Below are 25,632 nucleotides of genomic sequence, written 5' to 3'. Positions count from 1 at the left end.
CGAAACCATTTAGCTCAAGCCAACAACATGATTCCTTTATGCCAGTTTTGGATACATCCTTCATCTCAAGCTGCTGAAGGTATGAATTCATGTCCCTCATCAGTTCATTGTTTTGGATAGTCATACTTTGCATGCATTTTTTTGGAGCATTGCAAATCCTACAATAGTGATTAGCGACGAAGCTTTCAGTGAAACCAAGTATAGAGTTAAGTCCTAAATTATCGCCAGTTAAGCAGACTACCTTAAACTTTATGACCCCCGTGAAAAATTCTGTGGTAATGGTAATACCTGTAGTGTGCAAATAATTAAGTTCATCAATGGCTGGTTGGAACACTTTTTTGTTTTTAAATTGGGTCTTGTCGGAAGAATGACATAGAGATAACATAAAAGTGTGGTTTAGCTGAGAAACGATATGTGGAGGAAGTGCAGGTATAGAAACATATAGACCCCCTAATTTATGAATGCCCGCATGGCTCCCTAATACATTGGATATTTCAAAATCGTCGTAGAAAATAACGAGCGGCAGAACAACAGTCAGTGGATCATTACTTAAAAAAGGTGATTTATATAGGTTCAGCCAAGCAGAGCCATGCATAACATTTTCCAGGCATTGGTTCGGCTCTTGGGTGTCGTATCTTCTTTCCTCGTTCTTCTCTCCACCCCATGTTGCCCCTCCACCTAACTCTTTTAGGTATTCGACAGTCTCTTTCAAAACAGTACCAATAGAAAAAAACTTAAGCAATACATTTCTCAAGGGAATCAACTCCATTGTGCATGTCCGAGGAGTTATAATTAACCTATTGTGTTTCATTAGTGTTTCTCTACGATAGCCCAGTACTACTTCCATTGGTGAAATGTAAGTTCCTAAAGATGCGAAGAGCTGAAACCTTTTATATTCTGACCGTAGGGGTTCCAAGCAGTCATCAAGTAAAATTAAAGTCTCCTTCAAAGCTGACTGGACTTCATCAAAAGTGCTTCCTTCTTTCACCAAAGAAAGGAATTTGACTTGAAGATCTTCAGAAAGTTGTTGGTGAAATGATTGCATACCGTTCACAACAACCTGCACAGTGGAACGAGGAATGGCAGGGTTACTATACAATGACGCAAGGAACTGAGAAGTAATTGCAAGGAGTTGCTCCGACAGATCCACATTTCTCATGGAATGTTCATAAGCTACAATATTAAATCTGAGGGGCTCTAGAACTCCGTCATTGACATTATCGTATTTAACATTATCACCAGCAGAAGAAGGTCCTGGCTGTGGAGTTGATCTATGATTTGAATTTATTTCTACATTTATATCTGCAGTAACATTCTCATGCTTTGATTTCAAGTGACGACGGAAGGCATCCAAAGATGTGAACTGCCTGAAGCAGCCAGATTCACCACATTTGTATGCCAGCCATTTACGAAAATGAGTGAAACAATTTTTCCTTATGTGAAGGAGAAGGTCCTTCACCAAGGGGAATCGTTTCTTGCAAGAATGACAAGTTAACATCTTTCCTTCAAGCCGAGATCAACAAATAAAGTTTTCACTGCTGCAGTTGGTCTATCGTATGAAGTCGATATGCGATAAAAGCCTTTTTGAATAAAAAGCCAAACGTCATAAGCTAAAGGGGGATATTCTGCAGCAGTGGCATGTATAATTTTAAATGTATTATCAACCGCTGAAATTAGGGAATCAAATTTGTACCGTACCCGTTCCACTATTACAAGGCACTCAACTAGTGATGAGAGTGACTCGCCTACTACGACAACCAGTGGTTGAAAAGTTAAATTCCAGGACTCTAGTTGACGTCGCTTATCTTCAAGCGTAGCGTCGAGGTCTGCGATGTTCGAGACGTGAAGAATGCTCACTTTTATCCCCTTCTTCTTGGTTGTTGTCCCCGTATTAAAGATGTAGGGGAGACCGGGGACAATTGTAACAATTTTTAAATAATCAAGTTCCATTTTGTAGGTGTTCATGAAAATTATCTGAACTCTTGGTGGTGCATTAGGACATGTTTCCTTTATGTGTCGGCGAAGTAGGGGCTATATTTGGATAATCTGTTAAAAAAAATGATATTGTATCTATATAGCTGTCACATGTTACATTTGTACCGCGTCTGGGGACAAATGTAACGAACCTGGGGACAATTGTGACAACTTAATTTACGTTGAAATAAAACCCATCGAATTACTTTTCGTTTTTAATTTTTGAAATAACATAAATGCATTTCTGTAATTTAACAAAAAAATAACAATAAAGTAATTAAAATTCTCAAACACTTAGGTAAATAGGTAGATATTAATCTCTGCAGTTGATGCAGTAGAAGAAAAAGCTATCCTCTTCATCTCTACAGTCCGAATGGCACCAGCTCTTGCAGGACTGACACTGTATCCACTCCTCACCACGCTTGTCATTGGAGTAGGGCTTTAGGCAATACAGACATACTGCGTCGTCCTCATCCGATGAACTAGAAACTACACTTTTTTTCTTATACACCTTTCTCTTTACTTTCTCAGCGTTCTTTTTTCGAAGTTTGGATGCCTCTTCCTCAAGTGCCATCTTCTCAGGTGTTTCAGTTAGTATTGCCGTTGATCTCTTTTTCCTTATAACTTTTTTCTTGAGATTTAATGGAACCTTTGGAAAGGGCCGAATTGTTTCCAATAATTCTTTGGAATTGTTTAATGCGTCTATTTGGTGAGTATCTATTTTCGTTGGTGTTTTATTGCCAATGATGTGATCAGATTCTCGTGATGTTGATGGAATAGGGTCAGTTTGAACTAATTGGGGGATCTCTGCTGCGTTGTATAGGTTGGTGGTTAAAGGGGTGTCAGTCGGTAGAGAGGGTGAAAACTCGTAGTCTTGAAACACATCTCTATTAAAAGGAAATATTCCCGACACTTTGAATCCACTAAGGATGTTAGTTGGCGTAGTAGCTTTTGGTAATGCTTCGGCGACAAGTCCTGGTAAGTCATATATCCCCATGGTCTGTCCGGGATGATTTTTCATCCAAGCGTCCATAGCACTGTTCATATATGTTTTTAGTGGACCATATACACTTCGATCTAAGGGCTGTAATTTATGCGAAGTGTGAGGCGGAAATGACAGAAGAACGATTCCGTTGTCTCTGCAGAAGTCGATAGTTTTTAGCCCTAAATGTGATCTATGATTGTCGAGAAGCAGGAGGATTTTATTTTCTTGTGAAGGTTTACTATATTTGGCAAAATGTTTTATATAGGTGAAGAATGTGTCTGTGTCCATCCAGCCAGAACCATTGGCTTCTCCGATTGAACCAGTTGGAGCCCCGGTCATGAAAAATGGTTTGAATCTCTTCCTAGGGAATATAAACATGGGAGGAATAGCGTTGCCTATAGCATTTACAGCTACACAAAGGGTAACTAACGTTCCCCTTTCACCAGAAGTTACCGCCCCGACTTGCTTAGTGCCCTTAGTTGAAACAATTTTACTCGGTTTTTGCACTGTGGTAACCCCCGTCTCATCTACATTGTATATGTTGGCGGCTTCAAAATGATATTTATCCATAACTTTAGATAAATTATCAAAAAATTTTGTAACGTTGACTCTGTTAAAGTTCACGGCCCTAGCGTGACTTGTGGCCTCTGGCACTCTAATTGACAATGTTGGATTTCTGTTCATAAAGTTGGAGAACCAATCTCTAGATCCCATTTTGGTAACGTGCCATTGCTCGGGAACTGTAACAGATTTCCTAATGGCAAATTCGTATACAAGAGAACGAACATCAGTTGGCGTAAGTCCAAAATATAAGTCAGAAGAATTCCGTATGTAATCACAAAATATATGTTCGTCTTCTGGAGATAGTATCCTATTATGTGAATTGTAACCAACTCTAGGTTGTTCAATACCATTTTTAATTTTCTGTATGTATCGGTGTACAGTTACATGACAGATTTGAAGTTGTCTTGCGGCTTCTCTTACGGAGACGCTTTTTTCCAAGACTAGGGAAGCTGCTTGTTGCAATTGTGTGCTTGCTGGAAGACCCCCTTTCTGTTTTCCTAATCCTGGACCGTGGCATACTCTGCAAGCATGGTTGCTAAGTAACCGATACCAAGCGCCAAAGATGGAAGGGGACAATTGTAACACGTTACAAACGTCCCCCAACTTGTTACAATTGTCCCCAAAATGCATTTTTCTTAAATTATTAATTTAAACCAAGAATCAATTTCAGTGTGAGATTAATAGCGTGTGGAGTGAATGACACAATATCTAACCAACGTGCAGGTAAGATTTGAACGTAATCAAGCAACATTTAGTCACCTAATATACAAAAGGAATGAGTAGGTAATAGTTTACTTACGGTTCACAAATAGGTACACAACACTTCACGCGGTGACGATTGTAACGCAACTAACGGATTCAAACTCCTGTGGCAAATGGCATCCATTGTGACCTTCCAACAGATGCAAGCGCGCGAGTTTGAAATTACTGTGGGCGAAGATATTGCCGCTGTTACAATTGTACCATGTTACAATTGTCCCCGGTCTCCCCTACGGCAGGAGGAGAAGGCTGGTGTTTAGTTTACTCTCGATATTCACCTCTGAAACAATAGAAAATAAATAATAGTAATAGCAATATTTATTTTATATTTAAATTGAACTAATATTGCTAAACGTACCGTCAACACTTGATAGGCAGGTCTGAATGTTCTCTTTAAGGAATTCGTCCTTCGTAGTGGTACATTTCGTGGCGGCCTTCTGAAGAATCTTTGTGCTTACACTCTCCAGTGATTCACGGAGCAAGGCTTCGTCTTTGTCGGGAAAAATCCGTTGATAATCTAACGCTAAGAGTCGATATCCGCTGGGTCCCTTAAGTATGGGAAACTCTTCAATATAATCATGAAGATTCCCAGGATTATGATATAGTTTCGCCAGCCGGGCCCTAGTTGTGCAACCCCAATGGCGTTCCACTTCCTCCCAAGGTGTTGCGCCTTCCACTGCGGTTTGGCAGAAAAGTATTGACTCTTCTACCCTTTCACTCTCGCCTAAAACAATCAGAAAAATATTCACATTATACGATTCGTTTGATGTGTAGGTATCTAGTGGGTATGGCACAGTGATGTGACGTTTTTGAACAGACTGCCAATACACTTATTTTCGACTTCATTTAAAAAATTTTTAATTTTATTTATTACTGGTATGAGGTACAATTTGACATTTGAGTATACACAAAAATAGTCAGCTGTTAAAAAAGCTATCAAGTGACGTCTCTGAATCTTTTGTTGAAACTATACAACGAGAAATTCACAGAGTTTCACCTGCCATGCTTCACTATGGACGATTTCACTACCTTCCATAAAAATCGATTATTTTCACATACTCACATAGAAGTGTACCAGTAATGAATAAATCTAATAAATTTTGAAGTAAAGTCGAAAATAAATATATAAATAAATAAATATCTCAAAAACATCTCTCTCACTCTGCCTAACCCTGTATATATGTATCAAGATTCTTACCCGCACCAAGGGTGGATAAATCAATGGGAGCTTCCTTCCTATTCTCTGTTCCCGAGTTCTCTGAGGTTGTGGAGCTAGAGGTGCCTTTCCGCTTCCGAAAGGGTTCTACTGCCTGCTTGCTAATAAGGTTACGTCTCTGTCTCAAGTAATAATTATACAGACTGCCGGATGGGTTTCTCTTGGGCTTTCCTTGTTGGGCAGAAATGTATGCTGTATAGTACAGCACTGGTGATTCACAGTTAAAAAGCTGTGCAATGCCTCTGGCGAGGGTTTGGAACCGTGCGAATGTAATATGAACTTGGGGATTGCGCTCAAATTCGTGATTAATTAATAATTTTACAATCTCCTTTCTTTGTCGTTGATGGAGAAGGCCAGTTTTGGCAGCCTCGCTGCTTAATATAATACGGCCCTGCAGACTGCTTAGCAGAACGTTCCTTACCTGAATGAAGAAATAAAATAAGTGTATTGCAGGTAACGAGGCCATACAGCAAAAAGACAACAATTAATTAAATCAGCGTTACAACAAAATTGAAATAAAATAGTAAAACCATAATCCCATAATCTGCTTCTGACTTATCTAAGTATACTTGACTAATTGCAATACATACGAAATAAAACTTACATGTGCCGCATCATCTTGTTCCAAGATAGGTGTTGGGGGTGTGGGATGTGTTGGTGGAATCTCGTGTTGAGGCGACAGCAAATTCTGTTCCTCAAGTGAACCTGCTGCAACTTGTTGGAGTGGAGATTCCACAAAGTTATCTCGAATAAAGCTCGAAATATTTGTGAGGAAGGATTGGGGGCTGCCTGGATCCGTACCTGATCCCTCAATACTAATCTTCTCAGTGGAGAGCTACAAACAAAACGACATGCATTAACTTATTCTAATCTACAGATCATGCACCTTGATCAAAAATTACACATTCGTAGGAAATTAGTTTGTATGATAGCGTCGAGTGAGCATTTCTCACACAACGGTGAAAGACATGATACATGTATTGAAATTATTTTAGTTAAATGCAGTTTTCCAATAATAGTATTAATTTTCTAAGGAGCCATCTTACACCCCCTGGTAAACTTACCTCTATGGAAGTTCCCAGAGATTTAAATTTACCAGTAGGTGGGTAGGTACCACGGTGATATTCCGCGTGGTAGGTACTTATATACTCGTAAGCACACGACTTACTAGAAAATATGCACAAAATAAATATCTGTCAGATATCAAGTTATGCGATAGTTTCAGTAATATCATTTATCTGCACATATCATCTAGTACCCATAATATAAGTTGATATATTTCTAAAATATAAAATTGGCAATCTTTAGCTCCCTAGGATCGACTGATTAAAAAAAATTGGCTTACTAACCCTGTTTATGTTTGAACACTCATTGTCGGCTTTCCACAACGTTAATTGAGCTAACAGTTTAACTCTGTCCCCTAGTACTGGCACTAGATTTGCGACATCACCTTCTGTCAGTAAGGTCAGTGCTGTGGTATCAATTCGGTTTTCTTAAAAAGCAAATGAGAATAAATCGTTAAATGTGTATTTTTTTAGCTTTAACCAAACTAATTCGGACGATACAGGGTGTTTGGCGCCACCGAAGTATTAAACGTTTTAAGACTATAATAAGGCAATCATCCTAAAAAAATGCACACGTCTGTAAGAGATAACGATCTATTTAACTACAATGTCTTGTAGAACATGCCACTTCCTGTTTACCGGAAGTCGGTCCCAGTTTTGTTATGTTGAATTGAATGCTATTTGAATTTTGATTCTTCAGAAGATTCCTCGTGCAATGGTATTACATGTCCCTATGTCTATTTTATGTTTTTTAGTTATTCCATATTTTCTATAAAAATTGACCTGAACTCACTAGTATGGAAATACTCGTATTTCCGTTATGCTACCAACTCAAACGAAAACTATTTCAGGAATTAAAGTGGCAGAGTGGAACTATCATTGTTTTTTTCATACTAGTAAGTTCGTCAATTTTTAAAGAAAACATAGAATATCTCAACAGTTGAAAATAAGCATAGGGATATGTAATACCATTAGATGAAGAATATACTCTTATAGAATGAAAAAGTCAAATAAAAAATATAGCCTTCCATTTAGAACAACAAAGTTGACATCGACTTCCTGTATAACCGTCTAATAGGTCAATTGCGGAAAATACCCTGTATACAATCATTGTTCTTACACTTGTTTTAACATTAATTAATAATAACAATAAGATAGACTTTATTAGACTATTATTGTCATATTATGTAGGCCCAAAATGTTAAAGAAATGAAATAATGCACATGAACTGCACAAAATAAATTAAAGAAACAAAAATACCAGCTTTATATTTAGTATACCTTTATATTTAAAATAATAAGAAGGCATACAAATACAATGTGTCCCGTCGATGCACTAAAGAAAGTCTTTATTTTAACTAAGTAATTATAATTTCCAAAAATTATTTACGTAACTGCAGTACCCTCAATTAACCCATTTAATACCGTTGGTGCATTTTCGAACCACGCCCTTTAATTTGTTTATATTAACAATTTTAGCTCTTCTGTTTCTGTTATATCAGTATGTATTATAGTATTCAACAAAATATTTCTAACAAATTTTATTGCTCTTTTGTGATTAGTAGTAATTTACAACATAAAACGTATCATTTTGTCAGTAAAAAAAAATGTAGCCAAACATTTGTTTTCCAATTTTAATTTTAATTGTTATCAAGATCTTTATATGTTACGAGCAATGTGGTTGACCGGTCAATGTTAATAATTAAATATTTTCACATACTTTCATAAGTGGCAATAGTTCCTCCCCCTTAAGCTTCCGGGGCCGTTAAAAAAATTTGCCTTCTCTTAATAATTGACCGGACTAACCCGATTGCCAGTAACATAAATAGGGGATGAAGTGAGTGTCGAGGAAATGTCAGAAGACCATTTATAACCACAACCAAAAACAAAAATTCAATTTTTTTAATTTCATTAGCTTGAGATTAATAGGGTTAATATCTGCAGTACCTAGGTTAAATATCTTTACTACGGGATACATTGTACTATTTGGTAGTCTAGAAAAAGGAATTGCATCATTCAAGTTTTACGTAGGTTAACCATAGGCGCCCACAGGAGGAAGAACATCATTGGATTAATGCTATTATAGGAGACCAAAGCAATCATTGCAGATTTAAAAATAAACTGAATCTTGCAGGCGCCCATGGGTACTGGTGCCATGCAAATATTTATTAACTAATTACAATTCAAATGAAACTTACCTGCAAACACATCAATATATTGGAAGAACCCCCAATTTGTAAGGAGGTTTGTCACAAGTTGATCCATACACACAGTTGTTTTTTACCCTCTTTTAACACTCACTTGACCGACTGAATACAGAGTAAAGACGACTATGCTATGATATTGGCGCAATTTTGAAACGCGAAGGTACAGTGGAGCGTTTTTGAACGCACAAACGCGAAAAATGTTTTGTTTTTTACCCTCTTTTAACACTCACTTGACCGACTGAATACAGAGTAAAGACGACTATGCTATGCTATTGGCGCAATTTTGAAACGCGAAGGTACAGTGGAGCGTTTTTGAACGCACAAACGCGAAAAATGACACTTCATCAGATGAAAAGATGTATTATAATCGTATGACCTTTCAATATACGATTGTAACACGGTTATTTTCCTTCTGCTGAAAACTAAAAATGTTTAAATGATCTTATATTTGTTGGCGTACTGAAGGCGAAATTGGACGTAAGATACTTCCGCATCTCTATTCCGCAGTACCATAATGGTGAAATACCTTTAATCGACTGCAGGAAACAACACTGTAAGACACACTCAGATAACCAAGAAAGCGAATTTCGCATTACCAGCGAAATGATCCACCTGAGTCATGGTTGTACTATCTTAGGAATAATACAAATTACGCTTTACGAGAAACAGAGATAATACAGTGGTTGTTACTGACGGCGAAATTTGATGTAACAGTAATAGTAATTTATGATTTATCAGTATAACAATTTATACATTATTTTCGGTCTTGAATCAAATTACGAGAATGATGAATGCACTTTCGTGCACTGAAGAAAAAACCATAGTACAATGCAGTGCAACCCACACAAAATGCGAATAACGCGTTACTACACAGAAAGAAAAAATTACCTAAATATGAGAAAAATAGTGATCGAAACAAGTCTTTTGACCTCAAAATCCTTCCAAAGCTTATAACCATTGCTAGAAGGTTTCGATGGTGATTGACTAATAGCGAGTGCCTCAGTATTAGGCTCCGATGACATCAATTCAGTCTCGCTAACATTGCGTTGTTTGGATGTTTAAGAACCTTAATACAATGGCTGGGAGTATCGGTTGAGGTTGCGGTTCCTTAGTATTAGGCTCTGATGACATCAATTTCGTTCGTTGAAATTGTGTTGTTTTGATGTTCTAGAGCCTTAATACAATGGCTGGGAGTATCAGTTGAGGTTGCGGTTCCTTAGTATTAGGCTCTGATGACATCAATTTCGTTCGTTGAAATTGTGTTGTTTTGATTGTAACAGTTTAGTTTATTTATATTCAAATTTCAAAATTACCGCTTGCTACGTTAGGCAGGATATAGGTGAGATGGCGTCACTTGTACGCGTGCTTCTTTCCTCGCGCAGAATCGCGTAATTTTTTCACTTCATTTCCGTTTTAAAGCCAACGAGGTTGTACTTGTAGAGCGTGGCATTGTGAATTCTTCTTAAACCAGTGGGTAATATTTGCCATCATTCACGTAAAATCTCTGGCAATTTTACCTGTTTATTGGCGTTGTCGAGTAGAGTAACTCAGAAGCCGTTTTCTCCGTTGTGAGGCTATATCTGGTGGAAGTTCATCGCCCTACCTACATGTAAGTGAAATGGCGTTGGCTTTCTTTTACGTTATGTTATCTAAAATTCTTTCAGATTCACAACCTCTTGGATAATTTTCATATTTCATTGATTTAAGTATTTTTCATTACCCTCCTGACGATTTCAGGTATGTTATTAAAAATCTCGTTAAGGGAGTGTTACATCTTCATTACTTTTAGGGGGTCCATGTAGTAGACGAATTCTTGTACCGGTCAATCCATGTAGTAGACGAATTCTTGTACCGGTCAATCCATGTAGTAGACGAATTCTTGTACCGGTCAATCCATGTAGTAGGTCAATCCTTGTACAGACGAATCCTTGTATGTAAATGAATTTGCATCTTGCGAATATTCCGGAGTACGAACACCTGTTGATTGCCGGCAGCTATCCGGCGTACCACCGAGTAGATAAGCGCCAACACCTAAACGATACCGGGAGCGACCAGCTGATTGTGGAATTTTCGGAAGATACGATCTTTTACACAACCTTTTTTATTTGCTTCAATACCGTTAATCTAGTGTAACCTTCCGACGATTTATGATCGGAGCTTTGTATTTTGTTCGCATCTAGTGTTTGAGGTCGTGGCTCTCTTCAAGAGCAACGCACCTGTATTTAACGTATGGGTAAACGAGCCGGCTACGAGTAAGCTATTTTTTTTTGGCCCTTCCGGCTCATATAATCGTTCCGAGCGTTGTAGCTTGGGGTTTGTTTTTGTGTTACAGAACTGGAACTTCGAAGGAGAGCTCTTTTTCGGAGAAGACAGCGTATGTGTTATTCAAGGTAAGATTTTTAATTTACTTGTACCCAGTGTTGCCTATATGAGTTGTTATTCGGGTTAACTTAATTCAATCTTTGAATCCATTGAAATCTTAACTACATTTTTGCTCGATCATTGTTGTAGGGGTCTGGTAACGTAATTATTAGGGAAGTGTTCAGGAATTTATTTGGGGATTATTTTTGTCATTTAAAGTATTTGTTATTGTCGTATTGAAGATACATTTTATTTGCCGATCCTGCACCGTTTTGTCAGGATTAATAAATCAGAATTGCTCGTAGTGAATTTATTATTTGGCTCTCTTGTGTTTTCCCAATTTCTATACAGGAGAGGTCAGAATTTGTGCAAAATTGGGTGGCGCTCAACTAATCATTTCTAGTGACTACCAAAGATCAAAAACTTATGTTATATGCCCAAACGAACAAACCGCTGTGGAAGATTCTCATCTCGAGCCCTTCTTTTAATTAAGAATCTGAGCTAGCTGCCCGTTTATGCGGCGGGGTTTGAGTTTTACAGCGCCGAACTAACCTCACGTTATATGATGTTCAAGAGCCTTAATACAATGGCTGGGAGTATCGGTTGAGGTTGCGGTTCCTTAGTATAAGGCTTTGAAGACGTCATTTCGTTCGTTGAAATTATGTTGTTTTGATGATCAAAAACCTCAATGCAATGCCTAGCAATTCTGGGTTGAGGTTGCGGTAAATTAGTATTAGGCTTCAAGTACACGTTATACATGTATTCTTGCTTATCCCTAAAGTTCCAATGTCTTGATTTAAGGTTCACTTACCTATTGGTTAAAGCTACGTTCATTGATCAAAGGATCGGGCTACATAAAATCAATAGCAGTGAATCAATATGCATCGCATTAATATTTTAGTGTGCCTTGACAAGACATGGGGATCAAAGATGGTTTGATACAACGTCCCCGGTCATTAATTTTAGAATCAGAGTAGAGTAGGTACATTAATTACCTATAGAAATGCTCAAATGACTTATTATTAAAGCATCAATTGTAATTATTTGTACTGATATATGTTGACACGTTTTTAGACAAAAAGACACCTGTACCTTTGGACTTCCTGTGTTCTATCCATTGCTCTACTTGTTGGGCAGATTTTCCCAGGTAGAGGAAATACTGCTGAGAGTCTCGAATAGTGTATTTTGTAATTTTTTTCTTGCCGTTTATATCGGTTTGTGTTCCTCGATTGCTGGGCACAAAGAACCCATGAAGAAGCCACAGAATTGTGGCGTTCCGACCATCTATTGGTAGAAAATGAAAGTTAGTGTGACAAAGTAATACTTAAGGTATACTATGTAATCGTAGGTAATATTATCTACGCAATCATCAATTGATATTTTCGATAGTCGATTTGAGGACACGAGAAGCTGCATTATAAGTTAATTTCTACTTACTCTCTTCCATGTCTTCGTCCAGACTTTTTATCAAAGTTTTCAACTCTTTGTCTTTGATACTATTTGCGAGGAATTGTATTATCTTATTCGCACCGGCCTCCCAAATTGAAGAAGGGTCTTTACTATCTCTATTGAGAATGACGAAATCAAATTCAATCTGCAAAAGTAAATTACTTTATTGTTAATATTATTTAAAATCTGAATGATTCCACGTACAAATCTATATCCGGAGGGAGTTTTATATTGCGGCCACTTCTTCAAAATTTCTGCTGTTGAATTGGCTGTTCTGATTTGATTCAATCGATAATTCCCGCACGCCTTCCAAAACCGATCGAGCTCTTCGGCAGATAGATCGTCATTGCGCAATGCGCAGTGACCTTATTATATCCTCCGCGTCCTTTTCTGAATCTGAAACAAATAATAACGTAAATTGATAAGCATATAAACTAATATATTGAAATATATATAATATATACAAAACATTTATTCACTTACCAAGAGCAATATCAGTCCTGCTTGTATCCGTTTTTTCCGTTTTTTTCAAAACAGCTTTATTGAATCTACCGTTGCTGTTCCTCCATTTATTGTAGAGTTTTCCTCTCTTGTTAGTGCGGTAGAACTCCTAGAATTTGTTAAGTTGGAGTCAATATTTTGAACTGAATTAATTAAGCCCAACTTACCAGCTTCACAGTCGGAAATCTCTCGACTATCTCTCGTTCCAATTGATAGCTTGCTGCCATTGTCATGGGGATGCGATTATCCTCGAAGTATCTTGCTATTAAACTGATCAGGGCTCCTCTCTGTTCGTTTTCAAATTTCGAATTTTTTTCCCAGTATTCCATCAACAGCGCTGCTTTCGGGGAGTCTTTCAGAATAGTTGCCAATAGCACTTTGGCACCTGATCCCGCATCGGTTGAATGATGGGATGAACACGGTGACCTTATGTCTGATGGTTCAAGATTGTCCACCCAGATGGATGTGCTTGCGAGCTGCCTTGTCATACCACTTCCAGTGGGGCCAGTTTCATAGGAATTTAGAGGGATACCAATTGATTGTCTCCAGAGTGAGAGATAGTGCTCGAATTCAATTCGCGTTCCAACGTCATATTTTTCGAGCAACTCCCGCACATGGTGTCTCCCCATCATTTTGAGCTGAGGCACGAAAACCTTCTGATCTGAAAAAAAACATGTCAAAATACTTATCAATGCTTATATATAGGTACAGAATTATTTATTTGGATCATGCAAATTAGTTCACTATTTAGATTGTAAATTACATAATTTTGAGACTTGACATACCTACTAAATGATTCAGCAAACGATCAAGCTTCCAGTTAGTCAATAATGTCTGTAATTCTAGAACATCAGCGCTCAAGCAAGCGCTCATTTGGTTGTCTTCTCTGTTTGTTATGTCAAGGAGAATGGAATCAGACGCAGTAAGGTCCGCTGACAAGGCTCTTCTTAGGCTACTGTTGTTCATTAAAAACCCATATTCTTCATCATTTTCGTTGATCCCGAATTCCAAAGTTTCCATTGCTAATTTTGAAAGCTCAACCTGTATATGAAAATCGTACGTATGCTCCCTTATCAGTACCATTTTCTCAGAGAAATAGTTCAGAGATACATAATAACAGAAATATAATAAATTGGAAAGAGTCGTGAGTCTGGTTTAGGACGTTCATTCGTTGTACAAACTGCAAGTCATTCTATGTGAACTAGTGGTTTTCTCTATTTTTAGTCGAAACGGGGACGAAAAACCGTACAAGCTGAGAAGAAAATACGTTATATTTGAGTTATTATTTTACAGTTCCCCCACTTTATTTCGACTTATCAGTTGATTTGACTCCATGAATGTCCGTAGGCTAAATTTGCAGTTTATACAAGGAATCGACGTCTACAACAGCTTAATTATAATGAATAGATTAGATCGTAATTTGTGGAAATTAGATGCTTCTAAAAAACTCTTTTGGTCTCAAAATAGTCTGACCTCTAGGTGATTTGATTACAGTGATTGGAGGTCCTACTATGTCGTTCATGGAAAGGATTGAAATTGATCCTAAATTAGTAGTATCAACTAGATAACCGATAAAATGCTCTTTAAACTCAACATCTCTCAATTTTTGGCAAAATAGTCGTACAGATTCATTGTTAATCACAATAATTTTCAATATGACATAAAATGCAATATCATTTTCGAATGTGGAAACAAAGTAACCTTTACAAGAATATCTTACACCTTTATAGATCATCTCGTCGAAGAATTTCAGGCAGTCCATGTTAATATTCAGTTTATTGCGAATCAATGTTGCATAATTACATTCCGTTTGATGTAAATTATTAACTGTGAAAAGAGTATTGTTATCCGACTTTGATATATTTTATGCAAATCTATATTCATATTTTTTACACAAACTAAGACATATATTTCTTCTGGAGGTAATGCAATTAGAATAAATCTTGAACTGTCGATGAAATGACTCATACTTGAAACACCAAAAATTACGTAATGGTCCAGATTGTTGTATGATTGTGGGGTAATGGACCAAATTATGAAATTTAGGTTTCAGAGTGTCATTGAATAATATCACAAAATCTGAGTTATGTTTTTTGATTTTATGTTCTAGAAGATTGATTGTTGTGTCATCTATTTCAAAACATAGTAAAATGTCTACTATCTCAACAAAATTCACAAGAAAATTCCAGACCGGATCGTCGTTTGGAACCAAATCCTCCATCATAATAAGAAAATATAGAGTGAAAGTCATCATTTGTCTAGCAGACATTTTTAATTTAATTTTTTGTATATGTTTCAGTTCTATGACAGCATTGTGTATATTCTCGATTTCAGTGGGTCCATACTCAAAATGTGTTTTCCGCAAGTTAAAAGTACTTATATCAAAATATTTCATTTGCTGGATAAAGTATAATAGAGCATGGCAAAAGTTGTAGTGGCAAATACCTTCAAATACGTCGTGCATAACATCTGCATAATAATTAGAGACCACATGAAATGACGGAATTTCATTCAATATACATTCGCTCCTGATTCCTGTTAACGCAGGGTTATTCAAGTCCAAGTCATCCTCATAATTTTCTATTGTTCGCATAGAAGCAGAATTCTCTATTACTTGCTTATGACATTCAATTTTATTTGTTTTGCACAACCTACAGAATGAGGTACTGGAAAAAGATTTATTGAAATTTAAAAATGAGTTTAAACCCAAATTGTCGCCCGTTACTAAAGCTATTACGAAATGCACTTCTTCACTTTTACCTTCAACCTCAATTAAAATTCCCGTCTCCTCCAAAAGTTTTAATTCATTTATTAGGTGCTTAAAACACACATCATTACCCAAAGATTTAATATCTTTACATTTCAGAGATGCTGCTAGGAATACATTTTCAGATTTTGAATTTTCTATCGGATGACACGGAAATGAATAATAAACATTACATACAGAGTGCAATCCGGCACGTGACCCCAACGGGTTATTGATTTCAAAGTCGTCAATATATACAAAATATGGAATGAGAATTTTATTTGGATAGAGCTTAGTTTTCTCAGCCCATAATTTGCCCTGAATGAAATTTTTCATTTTTGTGCAAGTTTTGAGCCGATTCATGTAGTCTTGCATGTTTCTTAGTAAGTTTCCCCTTTCGAAAAATTTCCGAAATTGGAATTGAAGTGGCATCAAAACACCTGACAGTTTTTTCTCATCATAAGTTAAACCTCCTTGTCGATGAATTGCAACTACTTCATTACATAATGTATAATGTTTTATATCTCCAACATAGTCATTATACTTTAACAACCTGTGAAGCAAGTGTTCTGAATTATAACTCTCAAAGGGATTTCTTAAAGCCGAAATTATACCCAATATTTCCTCACAGAGCTCAGTATTATTGCTTCTTTTGAGGTAACTATGCAATTCCTTGAACAATTGCACAAATGCGGTAACTACGTGTTTGGTCATAGCATTTTGAACGTAAGATATATCTTTTCTAGAAAAATTACTTTTGTTGTGTAGTTCAAGTATAAACAACAGCAAAGATTGAGTTAATCCATTCTTAATATTTTCAAACTTAAAGTCCACAGGATATTGTGATGGAGGAGGAGGTGATGATATTGGTTCAGTGGGTGTTGTTAGTAGTGGTTCTGGTGGTTTTGGTGTTGGTGTTTTTGGTGGTGATGGTGAAGTTGGATTAGTGGTTGAGGATGTAGATTCAGAATCGACTAATTTAATAGCATTACGAATATGTTTCTGATTCACATGTTTTTTAAATCTATCCAAGTACTGATAAGTTCGCTCACATTCACAACATGTAAATAAAGAGCTTGATCCTAAATCATGCACTCTTTTGAAATGTTGAATCAATATTTTTAGAGTATTAAATTGCCTTTTACATAGGAAGCACAACATCGTACAGGTAGAACTTTTAATGCAATGCAATAGAAATATAGGGAATCACCATAGAATTAACTAACTGAGTAAGCTTGTAGATGGTCTGTAGCTGCAGTACTTAGCAGCAATTCAAAAATGTGTTACCTATTTGGGCAATCGATACTTTCGTAGTTTATTCTGACATTGATAAATCCAAAGAAAGAGACGTTGAAATCACATCGGATCGAGTTTCTCTGAAATTAGGAAATGAAAAATAGTAGTACAAATTTTGCAGAAGCGCATTTTACAAAGCGGGATACCGCTGCAGTGTCAAATGTGTTTAGTTGCATTTCCCGTTGTGAAATTACAATGCGCACTGATTCCGTTCCCCGCGTCCCGCTTGCATATTTGTAAATAGCAGACGCGTTATCCTTTCGGTAAATTTCGCCCTGCTCGAAGAATGTTAATATTTAGCAGATGCGTCCGCCAGAATCCGCCTGGGCCTGACACGTCTGCTGTTTACTGGAGGAAGTGCAGCACAGACATTTTTATTTTTATATTCATATATCAGGTAAGGCGTCAGCTGTCTGCCTGATACGTCGGCTTTTTCACTTTATACCTTAAAAATGCCGAATGCGTAAATGGCCAAAGAATTACGCATATAAAAGTGTTAAGGAAAATAGCGTGATCGTCTGCAAACTCTTCAGTAAATAAGAGGTAGAGGTAAGTTTAATTTAAAATGTTTGTACAAAAATCTTTTGTAATATTAGACCACGTTGACATAGAGAACGCTAATGGTGTCAGGCGCGCATCCTTTTGGTGTATTGTTTGATCCATATTTTTTGGGTGTATATTAATTTATTACATATAAGAAAAGGTAGTGGTCTTCCCCAAAATGGGGGAGACCACTACCTTTTCTTATAATTTTTCCTTTTGGACCTGAATTTGTACTAATTGTAGATTAGATTGTAGATAAGAACATGCTATATAGGCTATCCCAAAAAAGTATGGCAAATCAATGTTAGTGTTATTTATTTATAGTGTAATATTCCTGTATATTTATACAAAAGTAAAGAGCCGAGCCCTGTCCTTTTATTCAGACGCGTCTGGCAAAAATCCAACTTTTTCATCTGCTATATAGGTACAGGTCTTAACCTACTCCGACGTGTCTGCTGTTTACCAAGTGGTTTTGCTGACTCGTCTGCTATATACCACTCTACTTCGGCTCGCGTCTTTTGGCGGACGCGTCTTCTGCTTACAAATATGCGTCCCGCTTTTGTTTGAGAGTACCTATTTCATTGATAGCAGATCGAAGTTGAGATTTAAATATAGTAAAACCTGATGCTTGGATCAAATTGGTATATATGTAACAATTATTACTCACATACAAGTAATTGACTGCAGCTCCCACCCACAAGTCACCTATGTATAAGAAATTAAAAAATGGATCACTAACTGTAATATCGCGTTCACACACAGAGAAAAAGGTTTATTTACACGAAACAAAAATTATTTGTCATAAACAAATTTGTTGTTTGTATATGGCGAAGCAAATATTTATTTCACTGATCTAAATAGTTTGTTTGATTTCTTCAATAAAATATTATGTTCAATTAATGCTATAAAGATACACGATGTAAATAATTTGGTCTTCGAATAAACTATGCATTTTTTCAACGTAACTTGGTCATCTCTTTGGCGTAAAACCGATATATTTTAATTGAATGCAATTAATGTATTGAATGTAACAAAATATTATTTGAATCGAGACTTAAAACACTTTGTTTCAAATAAAGAGGAGTTTTGTTCAAAAAAATGATTTATTTATTGCAAAGAACCTATTATTCAGCCTATGGGTCAATTTATTTAGCACAAACTTTAAACTTGTTTCAACCAAAGTAATTTTTGTTTATATTAAAAGATATTTATTACTTTTCGTAATAAAATTTATTTCAATAGAAAAAACGTTTATTCTAAGCAAATATATATTTATTTAATGTAATACTACTTATTTCAGTGCTAGGTGGAAACTATACATAATATACAATATTATATAATATATAAAACAAAAATTAAAAACTTAATAACACATTCTTTGGCAATAAAAATAGTATTGTCGTATATAGAAAAAAAATAAAACATGATCCTTATTGAAGGGCACATATGACTTTAGTTCCGTTTGCCATAGTATGAATGTTATGACATAAGTGGTTTGGAAGGCGGTCTATGGGCATAACGATCAAATTTATTGAATCATGCGTTGACATAGAATCTAACACTTCGTATCCACCGATATGAGTATTTAGACCGATTAAATGAAGTGGCTGAATTATTAAAAAAAATATATTTTGCATTTTGTTTCCAAGTATGTATTTTATTGTGCCAAACTGTGGTAGATCCGAGGGTAGATCAGTTTCTTCGTCATTATTAATTTGAGAAGCATACCCTAATTTATATTCAAAACTATTTACTTTTAGCCAAGACGTATGAAACAGATTATCAATTTCTATTTGATTCTTTTCGAGTAATTGTTTCAAAATAAAAAAATCTTTTAATGATGCAAGATCCTCAAAATTTCCACAAGTAATGTTGTCATTAAACCCTTGTCTACTTAAAAATCTATATGAAAGTCTGAGCTGCTGTTTAGTAGCTAATGTAAGAAGAATATTTTTTCTGGAAGTTACAGAATTTGCAGTAGATTTTAAAACTTTGTGAAATGCTTCATATCTCATTGACCAAATATGTCTCAAAGGTCCTAAATTCAAAATAACTGTAGGATAATGGATCATGAAATGGTGTTTTGGTTTTAATGTCTGATCAAATAACTCGCAATATAATCTGTGGTGTTTATGGAACGCCAATTTACTATTTATTAACTGCATTTTAAGTATAGCATTTTAATTGGTTACGTTTATATGCCATTGTAATAAAATGGTTTTGTTAAATTAAAATCCACATTTTCTTGGAGTACGATAGTAATTTAAATAGTTTCCTTTGTAACATGTCACAAAATAACGACGTTTATATGACGAATCCCGTAGCACCACTTCAGTTTTTAATGCCTGTAAATACTATAAATTGCATTTAAAATGCGATAGGTTTATTTTGAATGCTTTTTCTTTGCGATCATCTACATCACAAACCTATTTAAATGCTGGTGTGTACAAGATGCGTTTTACTATTTATTATACATTTATAACGTATACCAAAATATTTAAATAACAATTGAATTGTTACCAACAAATTAAACATGTCAAAAAAATGTTAGCCAAATGTATGCAAATGTAGGAAATGTTAATATGGATTTTAGCGTTTGAATCCTAAAACACTACAAGATGACAGAGATGAATATTAAACATTGCCAATTTAATTGTCATGCATCAAAATAAATAGCAATTTGTATAAAAGATTTAAACACATAACGCATTTATTTGGAACTGTCCAGCTATACCAGAAGTGAAATACATTTGCTGCTGTGTGTAATTGAATTGATATTAAATAAAATTGAGTCGAGTATGTTTGCATCCAAAAAAAATGTAAACCATTCTCATGCGTATATCAAATTAAATCGCATGCATTGAAATTCGTATATATGCACTTTAAGAACAAACGTTATTCACGTATTGGATTAAAATAGATACCCGTTGCGATATTACCAATGGAAATAAAATTATTCGTAAGGTATGGCATAAAAATTAAATCGAAGTTTAAGATGTAGCATTGAATTCCAATGTATTTAATAGTGCATCTTTTAATTCAAATGAACGTCGAATTATTTTGTGAATCATTTCTATGCGATACACCGCATTAAAATAAAGCGCATTTTAAGTGTGCTTATACATACAATGGAAATTCGGTCTGCATAAAATGTATCGCATAAGAATGAGACACAAATTTAATGTATCAAATGGAAATGGTATGAATGAAAATTACTCTGCATGCAAATGCGCAGTTACGTTAGAGAAGGAAAGTAGCCGTAGGTCTTAGGTACGTTTTATTTGCGGTTGCGCAAAAACAAAACAGCTGTTATTGATTGTTACTTACATCGAACGTGTAAATGGATTAATTAATACGTTCATCAATTTTGAGAAGGCAAGGGATTTATTGGGTTATTTTCTGTCGGTCACACGTGACCTTTACAGTTTTTACGTACATATTCGGTAAGTCCAATTTTACGATTCCTTTTATGATAACAGTAAACAATGAATGTAGGATTTGCACCTGCTGCGCAATATTGTTTAATATAAAGCAAGAAAAAGGCCGATGGAAATCGAAAGATGTGCAAGAGGCGCCGGGTCCCCTTAACAATAAATTGGAGGTGTACGCTGTCGCTATAAAAATAGGTAATCTCAAATTTCACTTATTCTTACCTGTAATGCAAATTGAGTGAACAGTTACAGGTTCGTGGGAATTAATAATGGATAAAGAGTCCAGAGATAAACCGTTAATGGAACGAAGCTCATGTTCTACGACTCTTGTAAGGAACAAGCACATCGACAAGTTGATGCTCCTTCGTAATGGAAATTGTGTCGAGTTCAATCGTGATATATCTACTAACACGATAAGTTAAATATGTAATCTCCATTGAATGAGAGATTTGTATATTTACAAGATGCTAATACATGTACCTGTGTAGAAACACGAGCATGTGAGACATTGTTAGACACGTATCTCGTTCTGTTTGATGGGTGCACCGTAGTATGTAAACGATGACGTCGCTAACAAAGTTACACAAAGATTGTCAAAAAAAATTTGTATCCTGATAATTAAACGATTATCCTATTCGTCATCTGGAAGCGTTTATTTCAAAAGTGAACCACACACCGAGAAATGTAACTTCCCTACATACCAAAAGGCAGATTGAAAGAGAAGTCCTCGCAGGGATGATAGAAGCGTAGTTCCTCTTAACCCTTCAGTGGTGACGCACGGTCTCTCAGACCGACGAAAAGTATTTTTCAAATTTTTATAAAAACGATGCAGCGCATGGCACTGCTAGTTCTGCTAGCTTAATATTTTGCGTGTCTGAGACCAGACGAACAACTTGATGAAGCAAGCCGTTCTTTGACAATTTAGTGCCGTGAGTAATTGGCCGCTTTCCGGTGCATTGATGCTACGAAAATTCTAGTCAGCGCAGCATTGCAACGCGCATCCCCCCATAAGCTTAGTATTGTGTATAATTCAATTTAGTTATGTTCAGTGGCGGTCCCAGGGGGCCCGGCTCCCCCCCCTATTGTTCATTTTTTTCATCAGATTTATTCTTTTCCGTGTTGGGACAAAGTTCGGGTTTGGGCCCCTCCCTTTACCAAATCCTGGGACCGCTACTGTCAGTGGCGGTCCCAGGGGGGGGCCACGGGCCCCCTCATTCATTTTTTTCATTAGATTTCTTTCATTTTTTTCCATGTTGGGGCAAAGTTCGGGTTTGAGCCCCTCCCTTTACCAAATCCTGGGACCGCTACTGGTTATGTTACAAGAATAAAATTTATTTTTCGATTTATATGCCTTTATTTATTGACTGTACTTTTTCCTTTATTTTAAGCCAAGTTACATGCGTAGTAACTATACGAAATCAAGCCAAAATCAAATTCGGTCTCTCAGACCGAGGTCACCACTGGTGTTCCAAAATTTCACGTCACCACTGCAGGGTTAAAAACCCCTGTTAAAGTTTTTCTAGAAATGCTCCAGAATTTGAGAAATAAATTTTTAAAGTTGACCACGCACATACTTCTAAATAGAACACCTAACTTTGACATCGCATTAAAGAAGTTACAGAGAGGTTGGAAGAAAACCCCCTATAGGGGTGATAGAAGGGATGTTCCCCTTTAAAACCCATGTTACAGTTTTTCTAGAAGTGCCCCAGAATTTGAGAAATTAATTTTTAAATTTGACCTTGCACGTACTTGTAAATAGAACACCTAATTTTGACATCGCATTAAAGAAGTTACAGAGAGGTTGGAAGAAAACCCCCTGTAGGGGTGATAGAAGGGATGTTCCTCCTTTAACACCCTGCTCGCAGTTTTTCTGGAAGTGCCCTATCATTCGAGAACTTATGAGTGTGTTTGTTCATTCTTTTAAATGTGAACGTTGTGATTTAGGTAATTTTTGCTGTGCATGCGTGAGTTGTGGTTATGAAGCCGATTTTGCGTGATGATTGATGTCATTCACTTGAAAATGTTTGTTTATAATTTTCGGTGAAGTCCCAGACTATAATATAGGAAACCACGATCACTGCTTTTTTCATTCCATAAGAATCTCTCTTTTTGGTTATGTTATTGTGATCCTGTATATTGTACCTATAACGGTAGACAACTGCTATTTGCATTGCATGTAAGTGCACGTGCACGGCGTAGTAGTTACTGTTATGGAGGTGGTTATTGACAGTGGATCTATTACCTACTTAAAACCTTATATCTATCTGTATGTACGTGTGCGTTTACAATGAACGTATACAAAAATTCTTTTAAATGTGAACTTTGTGCTTTCTGTAATTTTTATTGCGCATGCGGGAGCTGTGGTTATGAACCCGATCTTGGCGGGCTAACGCCAACTTCAAAACACACCGGAATATTTGACCATATTCTGTAGTGAGGGAATGCCAAACTAACATGGCTGCCTATTTGAATATTCTCGCTTAAGTTTCCCGCGAGAATCTGTCACTCGGGGGCCACTCCGAGTGCACTAAGATCGTGATCGTCATGTAGGACACCTACGTTGTGTAATAACTGGGTTCTCAGCAGGCACTGAGGGTGTTTTATGGATAAGGAACACCAAAAGTAAAAATAAATAGCTGATTAAGTTTATATTGAATCTAATACCAATACGATTACAGAGTGACCCGCATAATGGTTTTTAGCGGCGCCCCTGCAGAGGGTATTAGGTGGTTCTATACTACTCCGGCATTTACCTTACGAATTGGAAAACTGCAGGAAAACCTAATTCGGAGTAGTCCTATAATAAACATCTAATGTACAGCACTTTTGAGCCCCCTCGAAACCGGGGTAAATACTATACAAACACGCTATGAGTAACCAAAATGGAATCGAGACATTCTCCAGGTATTACAACACATCATCAGGCAAAACTAAGAAGTGTTAAATATACCTCGACGGCCGGGAGGATTACCCAGGCCCTGTAGACATGGGCTAAAGTTGTTGGGTTCGGAACGAGTGAAAATGTTAGTGTTAGGTTCACCAAGGCCCGTATAAACTTGAATAACTCGATCCCCTCTAAACAAGCACACTTCCCTCTTGATTACTCCAGTCCCAAATAAGCAAATATAATGAAATGCAATGAAATAATCGAGAGTGACTAAAAAGCACAATACGCAAATATGTACACATGCAAGTATGTACAGCACAGATACAGCCCTACCGACAATGAAACATGACTGCCAATACCAACAAAGGTTACACATTAAGAGGTACAAGTGATTGAATCCAGTAAGTACATAAGTAAAGAGTTACAATCTACATTCAAGTTATGCACATTTATAGATTAATTGAATAAAGCAAATACCTCACCTGATACAAAAAAGCAAAAGGACACAGTTAAGGTATAACAAAATATTTCAAGACAAGCCGTACTTTACACTTCAGCCGGTTACAAGACAAAGACCATGAACACACATGTCAAATCCTATTTATTGAACAACCCAAGCCATTCGGTAATTTGATCTGCTAATACCCCTAAAAACCTCCCGAAAAAAAATTCTCAAAAGAAGGATTTGCGTAAATCGCAACATTCCTACACTCAAAATGTGCGATTCTCCCATAAGCTCAATAATAAATTTGGGAAAAATGGCGGAAATGAGCATATGGCCACACTGTCTTTATAGAGTCACTGTAATATGGGCACCGACAGCATAATACCTATTGGGCATTTACGAAAACTGGAGCGGTAGATCCACGATGGAAAATGTCGGTAAACATTTGATGATGACTGATGAGATGCGGTAACTTTGGTGCATGCCTGTTTATAGAACAATGCTTTTGTCATGTGTAAATGTAGCGCATAAATTTATAAACATATAGAGTAGGAAACAAAGATAGTTCCACAAACAGAACACCCTTCCCCATGTCAAAGGGTGCTGATAAATTATTAAACACAATGGAATAAGTTTCAATCTATAAAATGAACTAAAAATGCCGAAAATTACGATTTTTAGAAATAAACAGATATAGTTTCATCTGTCAAATCGCTACAGCGTTGCCGTCGTGACACACTAATTATCTTAAATTTTCTTATTAGGCCGTTTAATTTCAACTTATAATAGTTTGTTTTTCACCACCTTTATAAATATTTAAAAATCCATTTAGATCCTTTCTATATATCTATTATTAATATTAATTAAAAAATGGTTTCGCGAAATGTGACAAGTTCGCTTCCTGCAATATTTACAAACACGACGAGATTATGGCGCGTTTTGATAAGCATCAAGGCATCGCTATCTTTATTTCTTACTCTGAGATAAACAGCATATACCTACAAGGCTACATTAGCATATACTTACTACCATGAAAGTGTTTCGTAAGATCTAAGGTTTCGAATATAACAAAAAATGTACACAACGGAAGTCCTCTTGATAATTATTGAAGGAAAGCCAAAAAGATTGCAAAGTGAGGTTACAACTCTTGCACCTTTTTTTAGTGGCGCGCGTGGACCAACCAGATGAATACACTCCAATTAGTG

General features: G+C 36.4%; 3 protein-coding genes and 1 long non-coding RNA gene across 5 annotated transcripts; 1 reads left to right on the top strand and 3 right to left on the bottom strand.

Moving 5' to 3' along the window:
- Positions 1-2,287: 2,287 nt before the first annotated feature.
- On the bottom strand, positions 2,288-4,153 carry LOC116182453. Its single transcript, XM_031502991.1, has one exon. The coding sequence runs from the start codon at positions 4,151-4,153 to the stop codon at positions 2,288-2,290; it is 1,866 nt and encodes a 621-aa protein (XP_031358851.1).
- Positions 4,154-4,512: 359 nt separating this feature from the next.
- On the bottom strand, positions 4,513-8,920 carry LOC116182452. The gene is made up of 6 exons (XM_031502990.1): positions 8,760-8,920; positions 6,848-6,990; positions 6,103-6,333; positions 5,481-5,919; positions 4,641-5,006; positions 4,513-4,562 (listed from the first exon to the last, which is right to left on the bottom strand). Exons 1-6 carry the CDS (start codon positions 8,824-8,826, stop codon positions 4,513-4,515), a joined length of 1,296 nt encoding a protein of 431 aa, XP_031358850.1. The 5' UTR covers positions 8,827-8,920.
- Positions 8,921-13,231: 4,311 nt separating this feature from the next.
- LOC116182451 lies at positions 13,232-14,897 on the bottom strand. The gene is made up of 2 exons (XM_031502989.1): positions 13,865-14,897; positions 13,232-13,740 (listed from the first exon to the last, which is right to left on the bottom strand). Exons 1-2 carry the CDS (start codon positions 14,160-14,162, stop codon positions 13,232-13,234), a joined length of 807 nt encoding a protein of 268 aa, XP_031358849.1. The 5' UTR covers positions 14,163-14,897.
- A 5,880-nt stretch (positions 14,898-20,777) lies between these two features.
- LOC116182455 lies at positions 20,778-21,736 on the top strand. Of its 2 annotated transcripts, XR_004147520.1 has the most exons (3): positions 20,790-21,107; positions 21,160-21,290; positions 21,342-21,736. It is a non-coding gene; the product is annotated as an uncharacterized LOC116182455 (long non-coding RNA). The 2 variants fall into 2 exon arrangements; XR_004147519.1 differs by having other exon boundaries at positions 20,778-21,107; positions 21,160-21,736.
- The last annotated feature ends 3,896 nt before the right edge of the window (positions 21,737-25,632 follow it).

Source organism: Photinus pyralis, unplaced genomic scaffold (genome assembly GCF_008802855.1).
Source record: "Photinus pyralis isolate 1611_PpyrPB1 unplaced genomic scaffold, Ppyr1.3 Ppyr1.4_unclustered_Scaffold5342, whole genome shotgun sequence".
Classification (NCBI taxonomy): domain Eukaryota; kingdom Metazoa; phylum Arthropoda; class Insecta; order Coleoptera; family Lampyridae; genus Photinus; species Photinus pyralis.
Note: the sequence above shows the minus strand (reverse complement) of the source record. Positions and strands in the feature narration are given on the sequence as shown.

Coding starts and splice junctions, on each gene's coding strand:
- LOC116182452 (XM_031502990.1), bottom strand. CDS start 8,826: ATGGATCAACTTGTGACAAACCTCCTTACAAATTGGGGGTTCTTCCAA. Junction 6,334..6,847: donor AGTGTTCAAACATAAACAGG/GTTAGTAAGCCA, acceptor TTTTGTTTGTAG/CTCTCCACTGAGAAGATTAG. Junction 5,920..6,102: donor AACAAGATGATGCGGCACAT/GTAAGTTTTATT, acceptor TTCTTCATTCAG/GTAAGGAACGTTCTGCTAAG.
- LOC116182453 (XM_031502991.1), bottom strand. CDS start 4,153: ATGCATTTTGGGGACAATTGTAACAAGTTGGGGGACGTTTGTAACGTG.
- LOC116182451 (XM_031502989.1), bottom strand. CDS start 14,162: ATGGTACTGATAAGGGAGCATACGTACGATTTTCATATACAGGTTGAG. Junction 13,741..13,864: donor TTTGCTGAATCATTTAGTAG/GTATGTCAAGTC, acceptor GTTTTTTTTCAG/ATCAGAAGGTTTTCGTGCCT.